Source organism: Scomber japonicus, chromosome 19, assembly GCF_027409825.1.
Source record: "Scomber japonicus isolate fScoJap1 chromosome 19, fScoJap1.pri, whole genome shotgun sequence".
In the NCBI taxonomy this organism is placed as follows: domain Eukaryota; kingdom Metazoa; phylum Chordata; class Actinopteri; order Scombriformes; family Scombridae; genus Scomber; species Scomber japonicus.
In genome coordinates, this window is record NC_070596.1 from 5,948,663 (window position 1) to 5,965,509 (window position 16,847).

General features: G+C 40.0%; 1 protein-coding gene across 3 annotated transcripts in view; it reads left to right on the forward strand.

Moving 5' to 3' along the window:
• Positions 1–16,847, forward strand: part of LOC128380019 (transcription factor 4-like) — a 217,940-nt gene that overhangs the window by 49,935 nt on the left and 151,158 nt on the right. For all 3 annotated transcript variants that reach the window (XM_053339682.1, XM_053339681.1, XM_053339680.1), the window contains 2 exons: positions 9,525–9,580; positions 9,691–9,766. In XM_053339682.1, coding sequence (XP_053195657.1) covers positions 9,525–9,580; positions 9,691–9,766 — 132 coding nt within the window. The remainder of the gene's footprint in view (positions 1–9,524; positions 9,581–9,690; positions 9,767–16,847) is intronic.

Consider the following 16,847-nt stretch of genomic DNA (forward strand, 5'->3'; position numbering starts at 1 on the left):
AAAATAGCATCTGAAGCATATTTACTAACACAAGTTAAGATGGTAGTGTCAGTTTTGGACACACACATACAGTTCTACACATATAGTAAAGGTTCTCTTCCAACCTCCTGTCAGCTATGTGAAAAAACATCCTTGTAATGTAATGTTAACCCTCATGATGAACACACACATAATGATATGTCTTCAGGCTAATCAACCCACAGTGATGAGAGTGGGAGAGATTATTAAACCTCACTCCTTGATTCGTGGTCAAGATAGTGCAATCAGATGATGTGCTTCATTATGCTTGAAAGTTAGGCTCCCTCTATCTAATTGAGAACTGTTAGAAAGTGATCAAGATTGTGTATCTGATCAGATGTTTCACACTCACTTTGGTCAGCTCTGAGCTTAAATACACAGTCCTTCTTACATCACACAAGTCACAGTGGTAGGGAGAAACGGTTGGCATATAAAGCTCAGGACACTAGAAACTGGTGTTATGGTGCTAAAACTTGGCGAAGATTAGGGGAGGATTGTTATTGGGTTTAATATTTTACACATGGATCAATTAAAGAAGAAGTCAAACCTTTCTTGTAGCCTTGTCTCATGTCAAGATGAATGTGGTTATTATATGAAAACATGGCAAAGATACAATAATATAAAACCTAATGGGTTGTCTAACAATTCTTATACCTCGTAGGCTTTAATGACAGGCAGTTATAACGCTGCGTGTGATGTGTTGATCTTCAAAAAAACAAGTGAGTCATTTATAACCTTAAGGCCTTAAAAAAGGATTCCATCACTGGCTCTAATAAGTACAACAAATCAGGATTCACTTACAGAGAGAGAGAGAAAAATTGTGCTAAGAGTGTTTTCTCTTTTTTGCTCATGGAAGGTTTGTTTTATTTTCTTTTATGTGGGCTTTATGATCGCTTGGTCCGTGAAGAACAAAAGTTTCTCTCAATAAAGAAACACCAGTCAACAAAAATCCACAATAATAATCAATACCCAGCAGTCAATAAAAACACCCTGATGGAAACTTAGATTCATAACAGATGCATGTTTTTTATTTGGTCAGTAGTCGCCTTGATGATGGTCATTCCTGTCCTCTCTCTCTCTCTCTCTCTCTCTCTCTCCCTCTCTCTCTCTCTCTCTCTCTCTTTCTCTTTCTATCTCTCTCCTCGTTACCATGGTAACAAGATGTCAATTGATGTGGCATCTCCATCCTCATCTCCAACTGTCCTCTCGATCAGAGCTCCGTAACCACGGAGACGGGATAGAGAGGAGAGTTGTTTTCTTTGTGCGGCGGATGGAGGCTCAGATGGAGGTGCCGTCTGCTGCCGTGCCTTGCTCAAAGGCTCCTCGGGGAGGGTCGCTCAATTCAAAACAGCAACAGCGTGCTCGTAATCCCCTCTTTTCTGACCTCGATTTCTCAGTGCGAGAGCGAGGGATACATATTAAAGAAAAGAATGAGGGGACGAATGAGAAGGGATGGAAAAAGAGGATGGAAAAGATGAGACAAAAGAAGATAGGAAGCAAGGTATGACAGAGTGGTAAGAAAGGATGGAGGGAAGAGAGGAGGAGGAAAGGGGAGACAAGGAGAGGAAGAGAAAACAGGAGGATGGAGGGAGGAAAAACAAATAGAAAAAGAAAAAGAATGTTAAGAGAGTAAAGGTGGGCTGAAAGAAGGATGGAACAAGAGGGAAGAGAAATTAAATAATAAAATAAGGGAAAAAGGAGGAGGAGAGAGATGAAGGGAACAAATTAAAAGGGGAAGGGAAGGAAAATAGAAAAGAATATGAAGGAGGGAAGGGGAGGCAAGGAAATAAATACATATATGATAAATAAAAAGAATGAGAGGAAGGGAAGGAAAGATGAATAGGAGGAAATGAAGGAAAAAAAGAGAGCGGGGAATAGAGATTGAGAAAGAGAGGGGACGAAAGAAAAGAAAAGAAAAAAGAGGGTGAATGAGAAACGAAGGAAAGAAAGAGAGAACGAGCACCAATCGTGTAACAAAACAGGACGTGGTCCACTTCCTGGATGTGATCGTTACATCACTTCCCCTGCTTGTGTCCAGACACACACACACACACACACACAGTAGGATTGTGGGTGTTAGACAGTTTAAGCGGCTTTAAAGGAGAAGATACAGAGACGTAATCTGACTCTTAATTCTTACTGTCTCATCTTCGTGTGTGTGTGTGTGTGTGTGTGTGTGTGTGTGTGTGTGTGTGATTACCCAGGATAATAACATGAATGTAGTTCAGTGAAAGTACAAGAAGCTTCTCTGCATTATATAAAATGATTGAATTAGGTGTTGCCGTCTCTGCTGTCCTCCATCTTTTTCTGTCTTTTACGTTAGCTGTTCTCTTTTGCTTTATAGTGGCCTTTCCTTGTATATGATATTGTTTTTAACATTTTATTATTATTATTTTAACAAAGGCTTAACACTTTCCTATCCTTTTCATTCTTTTTCCACCTCCGTCCATTCACTTCTGAATCGTCGTCTGTCAATCAAACTGCATGGGTGGGATTGTTTCTTTTCAATTTCTGTTGATGCAGTTTGGGCTCTATTATTCTTAATGATAAAAGACTTTTGCCTGCTATTATTACACTGATGAAAAGTTTTTAGAAAAAATGTACGATTTTCGCTTTATTCTGAAAAATCGCTCGAGTGTTTTGAGCTTCTAAAATGTCTCATATGGCAGTAGCAGCTAAAGTGAAGATATTTCAAAAATGTATTTGACTAGAAAGTGAAGAACTGATAGAAATTGAGGTGGCAGTTGACACCAAGCAGGAACCAGCACGGCTCGAAGCTGAAACCAAAGTGAAAGTAACTTAATGTGTAATGCCACCGACTGCCACTAGATGCTCCAACTCATGTTCAAACAGCCTCAACTTCTCTCTAGAAATACTATGCCAATCATTTTTTTCAATGAGCCATTATGGTTTCAATCGCTTAATTCAGACTCTCTACTGAGTATGTTCGTGGTCATTTTGGAAATTATTGCTCTGTTAATAAGAATTTAAAACTTAAAGTAGCTTTGACAGTTGGCTCACCAGCTCCCCCCCCCCCCCCCCTGGCTACGGGACTCGTACTGCGTTGGAGTGTTGTTACAAGATTTCGGCAAATAAAATGGAATTTGATAGCAATATCTGCCCTGTTAGCACAATCTAGCTAAACTAGCTAACGTTTACCCTAGGGCTGGGTATCGTTTAAAAAATGACAATACCAGCACCAATCCAAGTACCCTTAAAGTGATACCGATACCAATTGAGTACTTTATTCGATACCTATCATGTGATAGACACCACCACTCCTCCACATCTAAATGATTTGATTTTTACACAAATGTGATTTTCTTTTGAATAAAAACCAAGATTTAACGCACAGAAGAAGAGTAATTAAGTCTACCAACCATTTATCTTACCTGAAGTAACCCCGTGTGCCGTGTCCACTTCAGAAGACATTGGCTTTGTTGACGTCACGCCTCGCTACGTCCATCTTTACACACAGTCTTTGATTGAAACCGAATGACTAGAAGAAGTTGAAGTGGCAGATATAGAGCCTTGTTAATGAGATTGCACTGTATGTAGAAGAAGTTGAAGTAGATGTTGAAACCTAATTACTGATAGAAGCTGAAGTGGCAGTTGAAATGAAGTGATAAAAAAAGTGTATTGACTTCTTGCTTATGGAGAGAAGTTGGAGGCTTTTCCATTCACTTCATCACAGTCCCTTTTCTTGAGGCAGCATCTAGTAGCCAACCTGCCACTCCAAACACTTCAGATCAGACTTGTACATTTAGCTGCGGCTGCGTCCACTTTCACACCAGCTGGATGTTTAACATTGTTTGATTTTGGTTTGAGAGGCGCAGCTCTTATGTTTCGAGTCGGTCCCGGTAAACATTGTCTTCAAGGCTGTAATGGCTCATCATCATGGCTGCAGCCATTATCATGGGAGATGTAGTGTCTGAAATGTTCCCAATTGGGGAAGGTGTAAAATGTTTGATTACACAGCAGAGTCTGGCTGACAACAAGTCTACAGAGGATCTTTAGTGAATACGGAGGTTAGAAAAGCAACAGAGCCCATTACTGTTTTATCTGCTGTGTGTTTCTATACAGAGATGAGACTCGTGTCTACTTCTGATGATGTTCATTTCAAACAAGCCATGAAAATGATTCTATTTTTATTTTTCAGTTTTCAGGAACATTTTAACGTTTGAGTGAGTGTGTTTGATTTTAAAGAAATGAAGAAATACTTAAATGAATTTGATGACAGGACATTTTTCGGATCATCGTCAAGCTATTTGATTGAGTGTGTGTGTGTGTGTGCGTGCGTGTGTATGTGTGTGTGTTGGGGGGTGGGGCAGGCCTGCAGTTAATTATATAGTTTGGTTGGAGACCAGATGAGAACAGTGGGACTACACAGCTCACACAGGTGCATACACACACACACACACACACACACACACACACACACAAGCACACAGTCACACATTTGATTTTTTCGCAGCATGACCACTGTCCTCATTTCTGTCAATCAGAGACCATTTATTACCATCATCGCCATGTGGTTGTGTGTGTGTATGTGTGTGTGTGTGTGTGTGTGTGTGTGTGTGTGTGTGTGTGCGTGTGAATAAAGGTCTTCAGTTGCCATTTACCTTACATAAACAAAATGTTGAAAGTGCTAATATCTGTCACAGTCTCTCAGTTCAAAGTAATGCTTTAATGCATTAAATGTCATCTCGTGGTTATGTGGTAATGAAACAACATGATCTTGTATATCCTGTCATCTGTGTGTGAGTGTAGCTGTAGAAACAGGTGTGTACCATCACATGTTGAACACAGATCCATCGGTACGATTCAAACGAACAGCGGTGTGTTTTCCCGTGTGGTCCGCTTCATACTGCGAAAGCTGTCAACTCCACTTTGTTGTGGACTAAACAAGAGTCTCAAGCAAACCGGCGCGTTTGTGGTGTAAAAAGACCGACCGCAGGACCATGTTAGCACTCGTACTGGAATTTTTCCCCCTCCTGATTCATCAAAGTGGAAAAGAGTTTAAACAGGAGGTGGGCTGGTGAGTGGAAACAAAGCCACCACAAAGAATCTGTTTTCCCGTCGTTGTTTTTATACGTTTGTCGGTATTTGTAACATACGATACGTCCGGAAACGACATGTGTTTACGCTCAAGTGACAGTACCATCTAGTGGCCACAGTAATTATGACTCTTGTCCACCATCCAAATAGCAAAGTCTATATAGTTGGACTGGTTAAAAAAACATTGGACATGGGAGACAATTGCTTGTTTCGTGTTTCCAAAAATCATGAACATTGGATTTGTTTTAACAATTCCCTAAAAGCTTTAGTTCTTAGTTTAACCCAAACCATGATCATTCTCTAAGTAAGTCATAGATGTGCTTAAACCTAACTTAACCATGACCACAGCCATAACCATTACATCATAAAACAATGATATTGGAATTTACAGACAATTGATGATCAAATATGATTCTATGAATAGTTCTAAAAAGACAGAATTTGTAGTTTATTTATTAGATTTGCTGAATACATGAAAATACAGTACAATATTACTCATAATCAGTTATTTCTTTCTGCTATTTGTGACTCTTGGGAAGATGGAGAGTTACTTGTCTGACTTTATGTTTACAGCTGTGTTATAATAAGTCAGTAAAAACTCAAACAGCTCCAGAACAAAAAAAGGCAGTAATGTATTTTTCCTGGTTTAGACTGACAGAACAAGACTACAGGTGTTAAACTGACCCAACATTCTCAGCATTAAGTATTCAGTCACTGCTTTTTGTAATTTGTCCTTAATAGCTTCTACCATGATTCTGTAGCAACTGGCATTTAAGACCAGACCAGATCATTTGTCTTTTTTTTTTTTTGGCCACAAAGACTCTTTGTTTGCCTCTTCTGTAAGTTTAAAATCACTGCTCTGGTAGAGACTATGTATGCTTTAATATATAGACTCTGTTCATAGTTAGTGTCTGCACTATACATGCACAATGATAAATCATTATAAATAAGATAAATAAAAGTCCTCACTGATCATACACACACACACACACACACACACACACACACACACACACACACACACACACACACACACACACACACACACACACACACACACACACAGAGGCTAACTGTATTAATAGGAGTCTGTTTTGTGTCAGGCAGGTCTTAATAGGATCAGTGTGAGAGACATGGAGCTGTCTGTCAGTCTAAGTTCATTAACTGATGATAGATAACCTGTTCTGTGTGTGTGTGTGTGTGTGTGTGTGTGTGTGTGTGTGTGAGAGAGAGAGGGAGAGGGTGAGAGAGAAATATGTGTGCTTTTAAGAATGTGTTTTCCTGCTTGTGAATAAATTCTCTCTCTCTCTCTCTCTCTCTCTCTCTCTCTCTCTCTCTCTCTCTCCCTCTCTCTCTCTCTCTCTCTCTCTCTCTCTCTCTCTCTCTCTCTCTCTCTCTCTCTCTCTCTCCCTCTCTCTCTCTCTATCTCTCTCTCTCTCTCTCTCTGGTGTAATTTATAGCCCTCAATCGGAGGCCTTATCAGGTGCAGGACACATGGACGCCTCCTTCTCTCCTCCTCCTCCACGTCTTTCAACTCCCCGCACACCGACTTGTATTTTTTCCTCTCCTCCTTTCCTCTCTCCCTCCCAAATCTCTCCCTTTCCTCTTACTTTTCAATACTGAAGGATTCTCTCTTTAATTGCTGTCCTCCTCATCCTCATCCTCTCCATCTTCACCTGCACTTCTCTCCCATCTGGACCAGCTATCTTCAGACACTCTTCTTTTACTTTAATTTTATTTCTCCTCTGTTCTCTTCTTCTCAGGCTTATTTTCTTTACTTTTAGAATACTATTAATGTGTTATGTATATTTATATATATATATGATCTCTATATATATTTATGTATTTCTCACAATCCATCCATCAAAGTGTATGTAAAATATCAAACCAGAAAATCAAGTGTGTTCCCCAGATTAGACTCATCATATGTGTTTGTTCCCTGTATCTGATTTATCAAGTATGTGTTCCCTGAATACAACAGACCAATTGTCTATTCCCAAAATCAACCTGACCTGTGTGTGGCCTAAATCCAGCTTTTAAAAGTGTGTGTATTCCCCCTTAAACCCTACTGATCATAATGTGTTCCCTAAATCCAGCAGATCAAGTGTGTGTTCCCTAGATCTGACTGATAAACTATATGTTCCCAAAATCCAGCCGATCATAATGTGTTCCCCCAAATCCAGATGTGGCCCGAAATTTGACCTAATTTTAAGGTGTGTTGCCTAAATCTAAAACCTAAATACATCCAATCTCATGTGAGTTCATTACATTTGAATTTGTCATTGAATGTGTGTCCCTTAAATCCAATTTACCATCACTAAACACACTTAAATTCTATTCTATTTTATTTTATTCTATTCTATTCTGTTCTATTCTATTCTATTCTATTCTATAATATTCTATTCTATTCTATTCTATTCTGTTGTAGAAATAGAAAGCCTAAAGGTGCTTCTGTTGAGGTGGAGACTTGTGGTTTGACTTCAAAAGGCTTTTTGTAACTGAACCACTTTATTTCTATTGTGTGCGCACACACACACACACACACACACACACACACACACACACACACACACACACACACACACAGAGAGAGAGAGAGACACGTACACCCTCTCACACAGATAAGCTGACATTCCAAATGACTCGACAATGAATGTAAGCTGCTCGCTATACACACACTGACACAATGGAGAGCCTATTGAAGAGAGATTTGTGCATTACAATACATGAGACGACTGTGTGTGTATGTGTGTTTGTGTGTGATAGTGTGTGTGTGTGTGTGTGTGTGTGTGTACTGTAAGCGAGAGCTGTGTTTGCACATTTCAGTCGACCTGAATGAACTGATCTACCTGTCATGTACTAAATACATCCCTCTCTCTCTCTCTCTCTCTCTCTCTCTCTCTCTCTCTCTGTCTCTCTCTCTGTTGATGTCAGTGTGTCTCAACCTTTGTGCGTCTGTCTTCACACACAGATGACAAAGCAGGTTGTTTGTCAGTGTGTTACGTCTGATCTGACACCTCTGAGTTAAGCTTTGGATATGAATCCTAGTCTCCTATGTCAAAGAAGTATATACTATTTATTTAGTACTTGAGCATCCTGACTGTCTGCTATTAAGACACAGTGATGCATGGTTGCATTTCTTCATTTAAGCCGCTGTCAGACAGTGAGTCAGTATGATGCTCATTTATAATGTGGGTCTCATGTCTATGTAAAAGTGGCAGCAGTAGTCTTATACCTGGTAATATTTCTACACTTCTAACACACTGCACAAACCTGTATAAAGTACTCATATTAATATAAAGGCTGCAACACAGAGACATTAACATCCTGTCATCATTTATCATATTATTATCATCTTATACATACTCATCACTGTTTAAGTTTAGAATAATATAAAACATTCACTGGTTCCTTAACACATTATATACAGTATATGTGTACATGTTTCTTTCTTTACTCCTTCCTTTCTTTCTTTCTTTTTCTTTACTCCGTTGTTTCTTTCTTTCCCTCTTTCTTTCTTTTTTGTCTTTCATTCTTTCTTTATCTTTCTGCCTTTACTCCTTTTCTTTCTTTCTTTCTTTCTTTATCTTTGCTTCTTACTTTCCCTTTATCCCTTTATTCCGTTCTTTCTTTCTTTCTTTCTTTCTTTCTTTCTTTCTTTCTTTCTTTCTTTCTCTCCTAATATTGACATCCTTGCTGCTTCCTTTTATCAATGTAGAATACATAATGTTATATTTTATTTATGGGCAAACTTGAGATCAACAGTCACATCTATGGATTGCTGCTTTCACTTTGAATCTCGATCTAAGAAGTAAAATAATTACTTTCATTATGAACCAAATGAATGTCAGCTAATCATTTATCTGAACACTGAAACACACACAGGTCCAGTAGTTTGTCAAACCTGTGACCTCAGACAGCACACACTGACCTTTGACACATGTGATATCCTGGATGCAGTGTGGTGACAGACAGAGGGGGGATTAGTGGACTGTAGGAAGCACACCATTAAATTTCACAGACACATTAAAGGCTCTGCAATCATAATCAATAATGTTTAATGACATGGAGCATGGAGAGCTAGTGATTTACACTGCTGGAGGTAATTACAGACACAATGCAGTAGGAACATGTAGCGTTGAGTGTTGCTGCGTGTTTATGGTGAAAGTGATGAGAGATGTTGATCATGTGACTGATAGAAATGTGGATGTGTGGGCTCAGGACTTTCAGTATGTAAGAAAATGAAATGCTGGGGGGGGGGGGGGGGGGGGGGGTTCTCATTTTGTTTAATGAATTAATGTCAACTTAAACTTTTTTATAAATAATTTTCTGCTTCTCGATGTAATTTTCAGCCTATATGATCACTCAACTGTACTTTAAATGTTCTATAAATGTAAATATTAATCTCTCTCTCTCTCTCTCTCTCTCTCTCTCTCTCTCTCTCACAGATATGGAGGAGAGAACGAGTGCAGGGTCATGGGCGAGTGGAAGTCGCTCTTCCAAGGTAACACACTGCTATGACAACAATAACATTACTAGTGATTACAACTACTACTGTTACATTACAACAGGATAGAATAAAGTGTGTGTGTGCGTGTGTGTCTCTCTCTTCAGAATTATGCAGATGGATCTCAGTACATGGCATCACATGACAGCCTCTCACCTCCGTACGCCAACTCCAGGCTAGCAGGTACGCTGCAGACTGCCTGTGTGTGTGTGTGTGTGTTTGTGTGTTTGTGTGTGTTTGTGTGTGTGCGTGTGTTTGAGTCATTATTTTGCACTGCACTTATTTCTTGCAGTGAACTTTGGATTCACTGCTGCGTTGGGTTGCGTTCTGATACTGTGTGTGTGTGTGTGTGTGTGTGTGTTGGTGTGTGTTTGTGTGTGTGCGTGTGTTTGTGCCTGCGCGTGTGCAGAGAATTAGTGAAACACTAGTGTACTCTGGAGGAGACAGGTCATCTGGCATGCATTTCTCTCTCTCCATCTCTCTCTCTCTCTCTCTCTCTCTCTCTCTCTCTCTCTCTCCCTCTCTCTCTCTCTATCCCCTTGCCCGCCGTGTGGAAAACGCCAGGCAGCGTGTGCTCATTTACCCATGATGCTCTCTGCCTCTGGCTCTCTCTGATGTGGCGCCAGTTGTGAGCAAATGGCCACTGACACAGATAATCTGCCTCCCTCTCTCTCTCACTTACACACACTCTCACACATAGACATAGAAACGCACACACACACACGCGCACTCTCACACACAGACATATAAACGCACACACAGCACAGTGCTTAATTACCTTTGACTGGATGCATCAAATATGGAAGACGTCAGCTCTCAGCTATCTCACTCTACCTGCTCACTCTCAGTCTCACAACTCCTGATTTTGGTTTGAGATCTGTTGTGAAAACCTTTAATTTGAAGCCAGAAAGTTGTAAACAGGTGTGTGTATGTGTGTGTGTGTGTGTGTGTGTGTGTGTGTGTGTGTGTGTGTGTCTGTCTGTCTGTCTGTCTTTTTGACAAACTGCTACCAACATCAGCAAAAAACAGTTCTCATATGCGCACAATATGGCCAAAAGTATGTGGACACAAATTCATTACAGTTATATCATATGTGATAAATGATAGCTACAGCAGTTGAATATGTTATAAGTGACGTCCAACACTGAGGGCACAGAGTCATTGTCACATTGTAAAGACTGTTGCCACAAAGTTCAAATGTGTCTAAAATATAATTCAGATTTCTCTTCATTAGAACTAAGCAGTTTTTACTCAAATAATAAAAAACAACTCCAGACTAGAAGTACACTGAGGTCATTGGAACCAGGTGTATAACAGCTGATATTTGCCACCATCCTCACCATCCAGATGTGCTTCAGACACATCAATGAGTGGTGGAGTGATGGACAGACTGTCAGAGTACAGTGATTGACCGCTTAGTATAGAATCATTCACAATGCTGTTTAAATCATGTTCTTATAGGAACCAAGTAGTCCACTCAATGTGTTCATTTTGGAGCTTTTCATACATCTCAACTAGAGCCTCGGTTAGCCAATAAGATCAGCTGATATTGTCTTATCACAGATAGATATCGGTATCAACATATATGTTGTCCGATATGTGCCAATATTTTTGGGCGGTATTTTATGTATGTTTGATCCTTTTTCTTAATTCAAGTTTAATATATATGTACATTTCTTTTCTTTTCTTTTCTTTAAAAAAAATGCATTCTGTATATATAAGATTATCATCCAATATATAAATATCTGCATTTTTTAAATACTGACTATCAGCGTCAGGCCCCAAAAAATCCAGTATCAGTCAGGCCCTAATCTCAACATATGGGGGAAAATAAATGAATTCAACTATAATAATTACATTGTTTTTACTTAACTCCCATGACACATGTATGATACGTACGTACTGCTTCACAGTAACCCGCCTGCATCTTGCTGGTTTGCTGCTGCGTGCACACTGAAATCATGACAAGAAAAAAAGAAAATAATGTTCTTTCAATCAAAAACATTGTCTACTTGAAGCTTATGACAAACAACCAAATATGAAAAAAGAAAAAAAAGAAAGAATAAAAAGCATGAAATGAAAGCGCCTTCAGATTCCTTTTGAAAACATCCAGTGTTTACTATAAAAATAACAGGAAAAAATGTAATATTAGGAAAATAATCATTGTGGAAATGGTTTAGTTAGTCGAATTCACACTGAGAATCTATCTAAAAGTTGAGAGTTTTTGTATCTTTTGCGGGAGTGATCCATTGTGTGTGCGATGTGTTGTGACAGTGTTGTGATTATGTTATGTAGCAGCACAGGCAGCGGAGGAAGAGACGACCCCAGAGTCAGAAATGGAAATATTCTATTCTTCATCTGGCACACGGGAGCCGCAATTTACTTTGATAATGATAACACTAAGAGACAGAGACAGCCGTGGATATGGAGCACACACACACACACACAAACACACACACACACACACACACACACACACACACAGCTCCACCATCGCCAACAGTGTTTCCAGAAAACATCCTCTTCACTTTCCAGCCATGACTGTTGTGGTTTAACAGAATCATTTCTTCAGTCAAGTCGCTCTGGTAAAAATCTGATTGTCTCCTGCGTCTGTTGGGCTTTTTTTTTTTGTCACTCTCCAACTTATTGTGTGTCCTGATGGAAAAAACGCACTGTTTCACTATCAATATTTAAAACCGCAGAGCTTTCATTAAAATCACTGATGCCGTATTTGCCCAGCTGCATGTGTTAGAGAGTGATCTGACCTCACTCATTTCCCCCTCCAAAGCCACACAAACAGGGAGGGAGAAAATATTCATGAGGTTTTTCATTTTTAAAGCTTAAACTTGACTTTCTCCAAAGCTATCGTGATACACTAAAAAAAGATGGTGTGTATGTTGTTCTCTTTGACAAAACTAGAGTCAAGTTGGCCTTTTTTTTATCAGTCTAAATAAATTAACCTATTCAGATTGTACCCAGATTGATAGAAAGTTTGGACAACCACATGATTTTGTTGCAAATGGGATCCAAGGGTTTCAACATTGATTCCGGATTTCTACAGATGTGTCTCAGTCTGGACGCTCTGGATGCTTAGGCTGCGTTCAGACTGCAGGCAAATCTGATTCAAATCTGATTTTTAGGCCTGACTGTCCACACTGTTTTTGCAAGTGTCCAAATGGGATTTGGCTCTGTTCAGACTGTGCCACGTGACCAGATGACCAATCTGACAGGTTGCTGTGGCAACGTCGTCGGAGCGGAGGCGTCATCTAGCGTGTATTGTGTGATATCATATAATTGTGGCAGCAACAACAAACCCTCGAGCTTCGCTTGAACGGAGCCATCTCCCTAAAGATTAAGAATTTGGTTTCGTCCTCTGTCCATGGACCAACGTTTTCGATGTCCTCCATTGCCTCCATTGATATCAGCTAGCAACAACAACTGGAATAAGCGATGACTTCAAATCCGGCTCAGCAGAACCTTAACCCTAGAGCGCTATGGATGACACCAATGGATCTTCATCGCTCGTGGTTCTACATCTAAAAGCTGCCTCACCATCAGCATGCATAATTACTGACACCCTACAACGTTATCACAGCAACCCATTCTGATATGTTGGTGATGTCTGGCCTCACCAATCCGATCAGATCACTTGTGAATAACAGTGTGAACAGTCTGTGTTAAAGATCGGAGGTGTTTCTTAATGATTAATGGACAACTTCCTGGCAGGGCATTGCTAATGTGTTATTTAGGTGGTTGCTTTGCTTTGGGTGTCATGTCTTTGTGGGGGTTTTTTTTACACTTAGTTGGGTGTTTGCTGTGGTGTTAATGGCCTCATGTGGGACTGTCTGATCTCTACATAGAAGACAGTCGTGGGTGCTTCCTACTTAAAGGTCTAACTAATATGTTAGGTCTCATGAGGCCTTTTTTACATTAAAAACTGAAACATTCTGCTTGAAAACACTTGAAATTGAATGAAATTGCATCTTTGTGTGGCAGTGGTGTCCCAAATGTGGCTACTGTGCAGGAGCTAGGTGGTTTGGACTTAATTTCAGCTCTAATCCCTCATATTTTGTGGAGAATGACTGCAGTGTGTGAGGAATACTCTGAGGCAGGAGATTCATTATTTATTGACAGTCGTGATTCTCACCTGCAATGAACGAGAACAAAAAAAAAGAAAGAAACACTAAAGAGTTTAATGGACCTGAACAACCTGAACATGTTGAGTGTGAATGCATCGCCCCCTTCTCTTTCTCTCTCTCTCTCTATCTTTCTGTCCCTCGCTCTAACCTTGTCTGTCTTTCTTAACCCCCCACCATCAGATTAGAGTGATGTTATGCTCTAGATAATCAGCGAAGGGATTAGTGTCATCTCAGCGACCCTACTAGATTAATCTGCCGCCTCTCTCTCTCTCTCTCTCTCTCTCACACACACACACTCACGCACACACACATACACATACATAGCGATCTAGCCATCAAAAGCTGTGTGTAAATGCGAACTTGCTCTTACATATATGTTCTAAGTACACACAAACACACACAGTTGTGACGCATGCACATGCTTTGTGTGTGTGCGCTCGGTTTGGGTTCGGAGTGGTTTGTGCGCAATTTGTGTGTAGGTTTGTGTGTATGACCTAAGTCAGGGACGCACACCAGACTTAAAAACTTGACTGGAGTTTGTGCAAGTGGGGACAAAAGCCGTGTCCCCATTTGGTAAAAGGTTTGGGTATGGCGCCAGGAAGTGAATGCAAGTCTATGTCATGTCCCCAAAAGTGAGGTAAACAAACCTCAATGTGTGTATGTGTGTGTGTTACTTGTGGGTTGGCAGGTTAGTGTGTCAGTATCTGAGTGTTTGATGTAAGCTTCTGTATGGTTGTGGTTTTATGTGGTTGTATGTGTGGAGTGTGTGTGTGTGTAAATGAGTGTGTGTGCTCTTGTACTTGTGTGTTGTTCAATGCGTGTATTCATGTTCATTTAGTCATTTGTCGGTGATGGCTGTGTAAATGTATATTGCTGTATATATACTTGTGTGTGTTGTGTAAATTGATATATCAATGAACTTGTGTGTGTGTGTGTGTGTGTAATGCTGGCTTTCATGTGTGTACAGTGTGTGTAATGTTAGATTGGAGGTGTGTATGTGTGTCTTTTGAGTGTATTTATGCACTTTGGCTTGTGTGATTCTAGCTTTCATGGATATATATATATATATATGTATGTTTTTGAGTGTGTGTGTATATATGTGGTTTTACAGTATATAATCTATGTGTGTATACCTGTGTCTAGTTGCTTTGCAGAGCAGGTGCACCACCCTGCCTCCCGCCCCTGTAACTGTCACCTACATAGTAAATGAGAGGCTCGGTGGTTTTCGGCATGTAAGCACATTTTGTTCTGTTCTAAATAAACGATCTGATGTGGCTTCAGTCTGATTCTGATGCGCAGCAGCTTCAGTCTTCCAGCTTCTACCACTTCTCACTCTGTAATTTCACATCTAATTTACCTCAAAGCGAAAGTGACGGAGCACAGAGGATGTTTCCCCAAGAATTCCTCTGTGTCACACTCGTCAAAATTAGCGATGTGGTTGTCAGCTAGCAGCCATTCAGATTGTCTAGGTGAATCATCTTCGGGCCGGTCATAATAATGATTGACTTATCGTACAATAATGATCAACATCATCTTGTCTGTATATGGACTTATTGTATGATACATGGACATTACCATTTTTTAAAACGTAATATTGCCACACTTCACATTAGCCACTAACAGGCTATTCATGTCACATTGGTTAAGCAAGTAGTGTCCTCCATTCCTCACTGTGTACGTCCTGAGTGGAGACTGTAGAAGAATTAAAGGTAAATAACTCTGTCCACAACCATAATGACAGTCTGTGTTTTTGGCGTCCACTCCCCAATCTCACCCCCCACCCCTCTTGCATTATTATGCTATTATAGTAGTGGTATAAAATGATCTTCAAATGACAATAATATCGTTTATCGCGATAATATCTGAGACAATATATCGTCCAACAAAAGTAGTTACTGTGACAGGCCTACTGTTGAGGCTGATGTGTAGCGCCCACTCATCGATCCCACCCCTGCCCTCCTTGCATTATTATTATATTATATCATCATTATATCAGTGGTATAAAATGATTTTCAAATGACAATAATATTGTTTATCGTGATTATTTCTGAGATAACTACAAAAGTAGTTATCGTGACATGTCTACTGTTGAGGCTGATGTGACTGCCATTAGTTTTGCATTTGGCTTTAAAAAAGGCCAGATAAACTGAAATTTTGACCTGATGATTGCAGTAGATGAAAAGTTAAGGGGTCACCAAAATTTACGGAAATGATACTAAGAGGGAAGTGAATGTTTCTACCAAATTTTGTTTCAATCAATCCAGTAGTTCACTCAAAAACCACACATCGACTTTTTATTGGTGGCAACAGAGTAGAAAGTCACCAGACTCATCATGATTCATCCTCTGGAGATCATGAATACATGTGCCACATTCTTTTGGCATCCCTTCCAATAGTTGTTGAGATATTTCCAGTCTGGACTAAAGCGGTGGACACGATGGACACTGCCAACCATGGACCCTCGCCGCTAGTGTGGCTAAAAATACGCCTTCCGTCAACTCCAAAAAAGCTGTCTGATTTACATGTTCACTAACTGCCAACTCATCCTGCAGTCAGCTGGCTTTTTTTCACAGCAGAGTTTGGCCACAGCTAAAACTTGACAACCCCGGATTTTTGAGGACAGGAGTTTAGAGATGTTGCTGCTCGCTGTCTGTCGTTGGCCCCACAAATAGCAGCGACGCTAAAACCACCACGTCTGGTTTCTGTTTCTATTTCTAGAGCTGTTCAATAAACACCAGGCAGACGGGGTTGGACTTGTTGAAAGGTGTTTTTTCCTACTTCAGATTATCAGTAAACTTAATTATTTAAATTTACAGTACTACGTAAATTAAAAGGGGATTTTGGTCAATTAATTTTACTGGAAAACCATCATATATATATATAATGATAAAGCCAGCATTAAACAGCGCTGCATATAGAAAAGTGGTATAAACTTGATGATCTTGGCTCTCTCCTCCTCCTCCTCCTCGTGTTGTTTTTGTTGAAATGCAGTGAGTCAGCCGTCTGTCTCACCTCTGTGTAACCTTATTAATGAGTGTTGAGCCATGAGGCTGGACCCCCTCTGTGGAGGTCACATCTGGACACTTTATATAGAAATATATATCTGTCTCTCTCTCTCTCTCTCT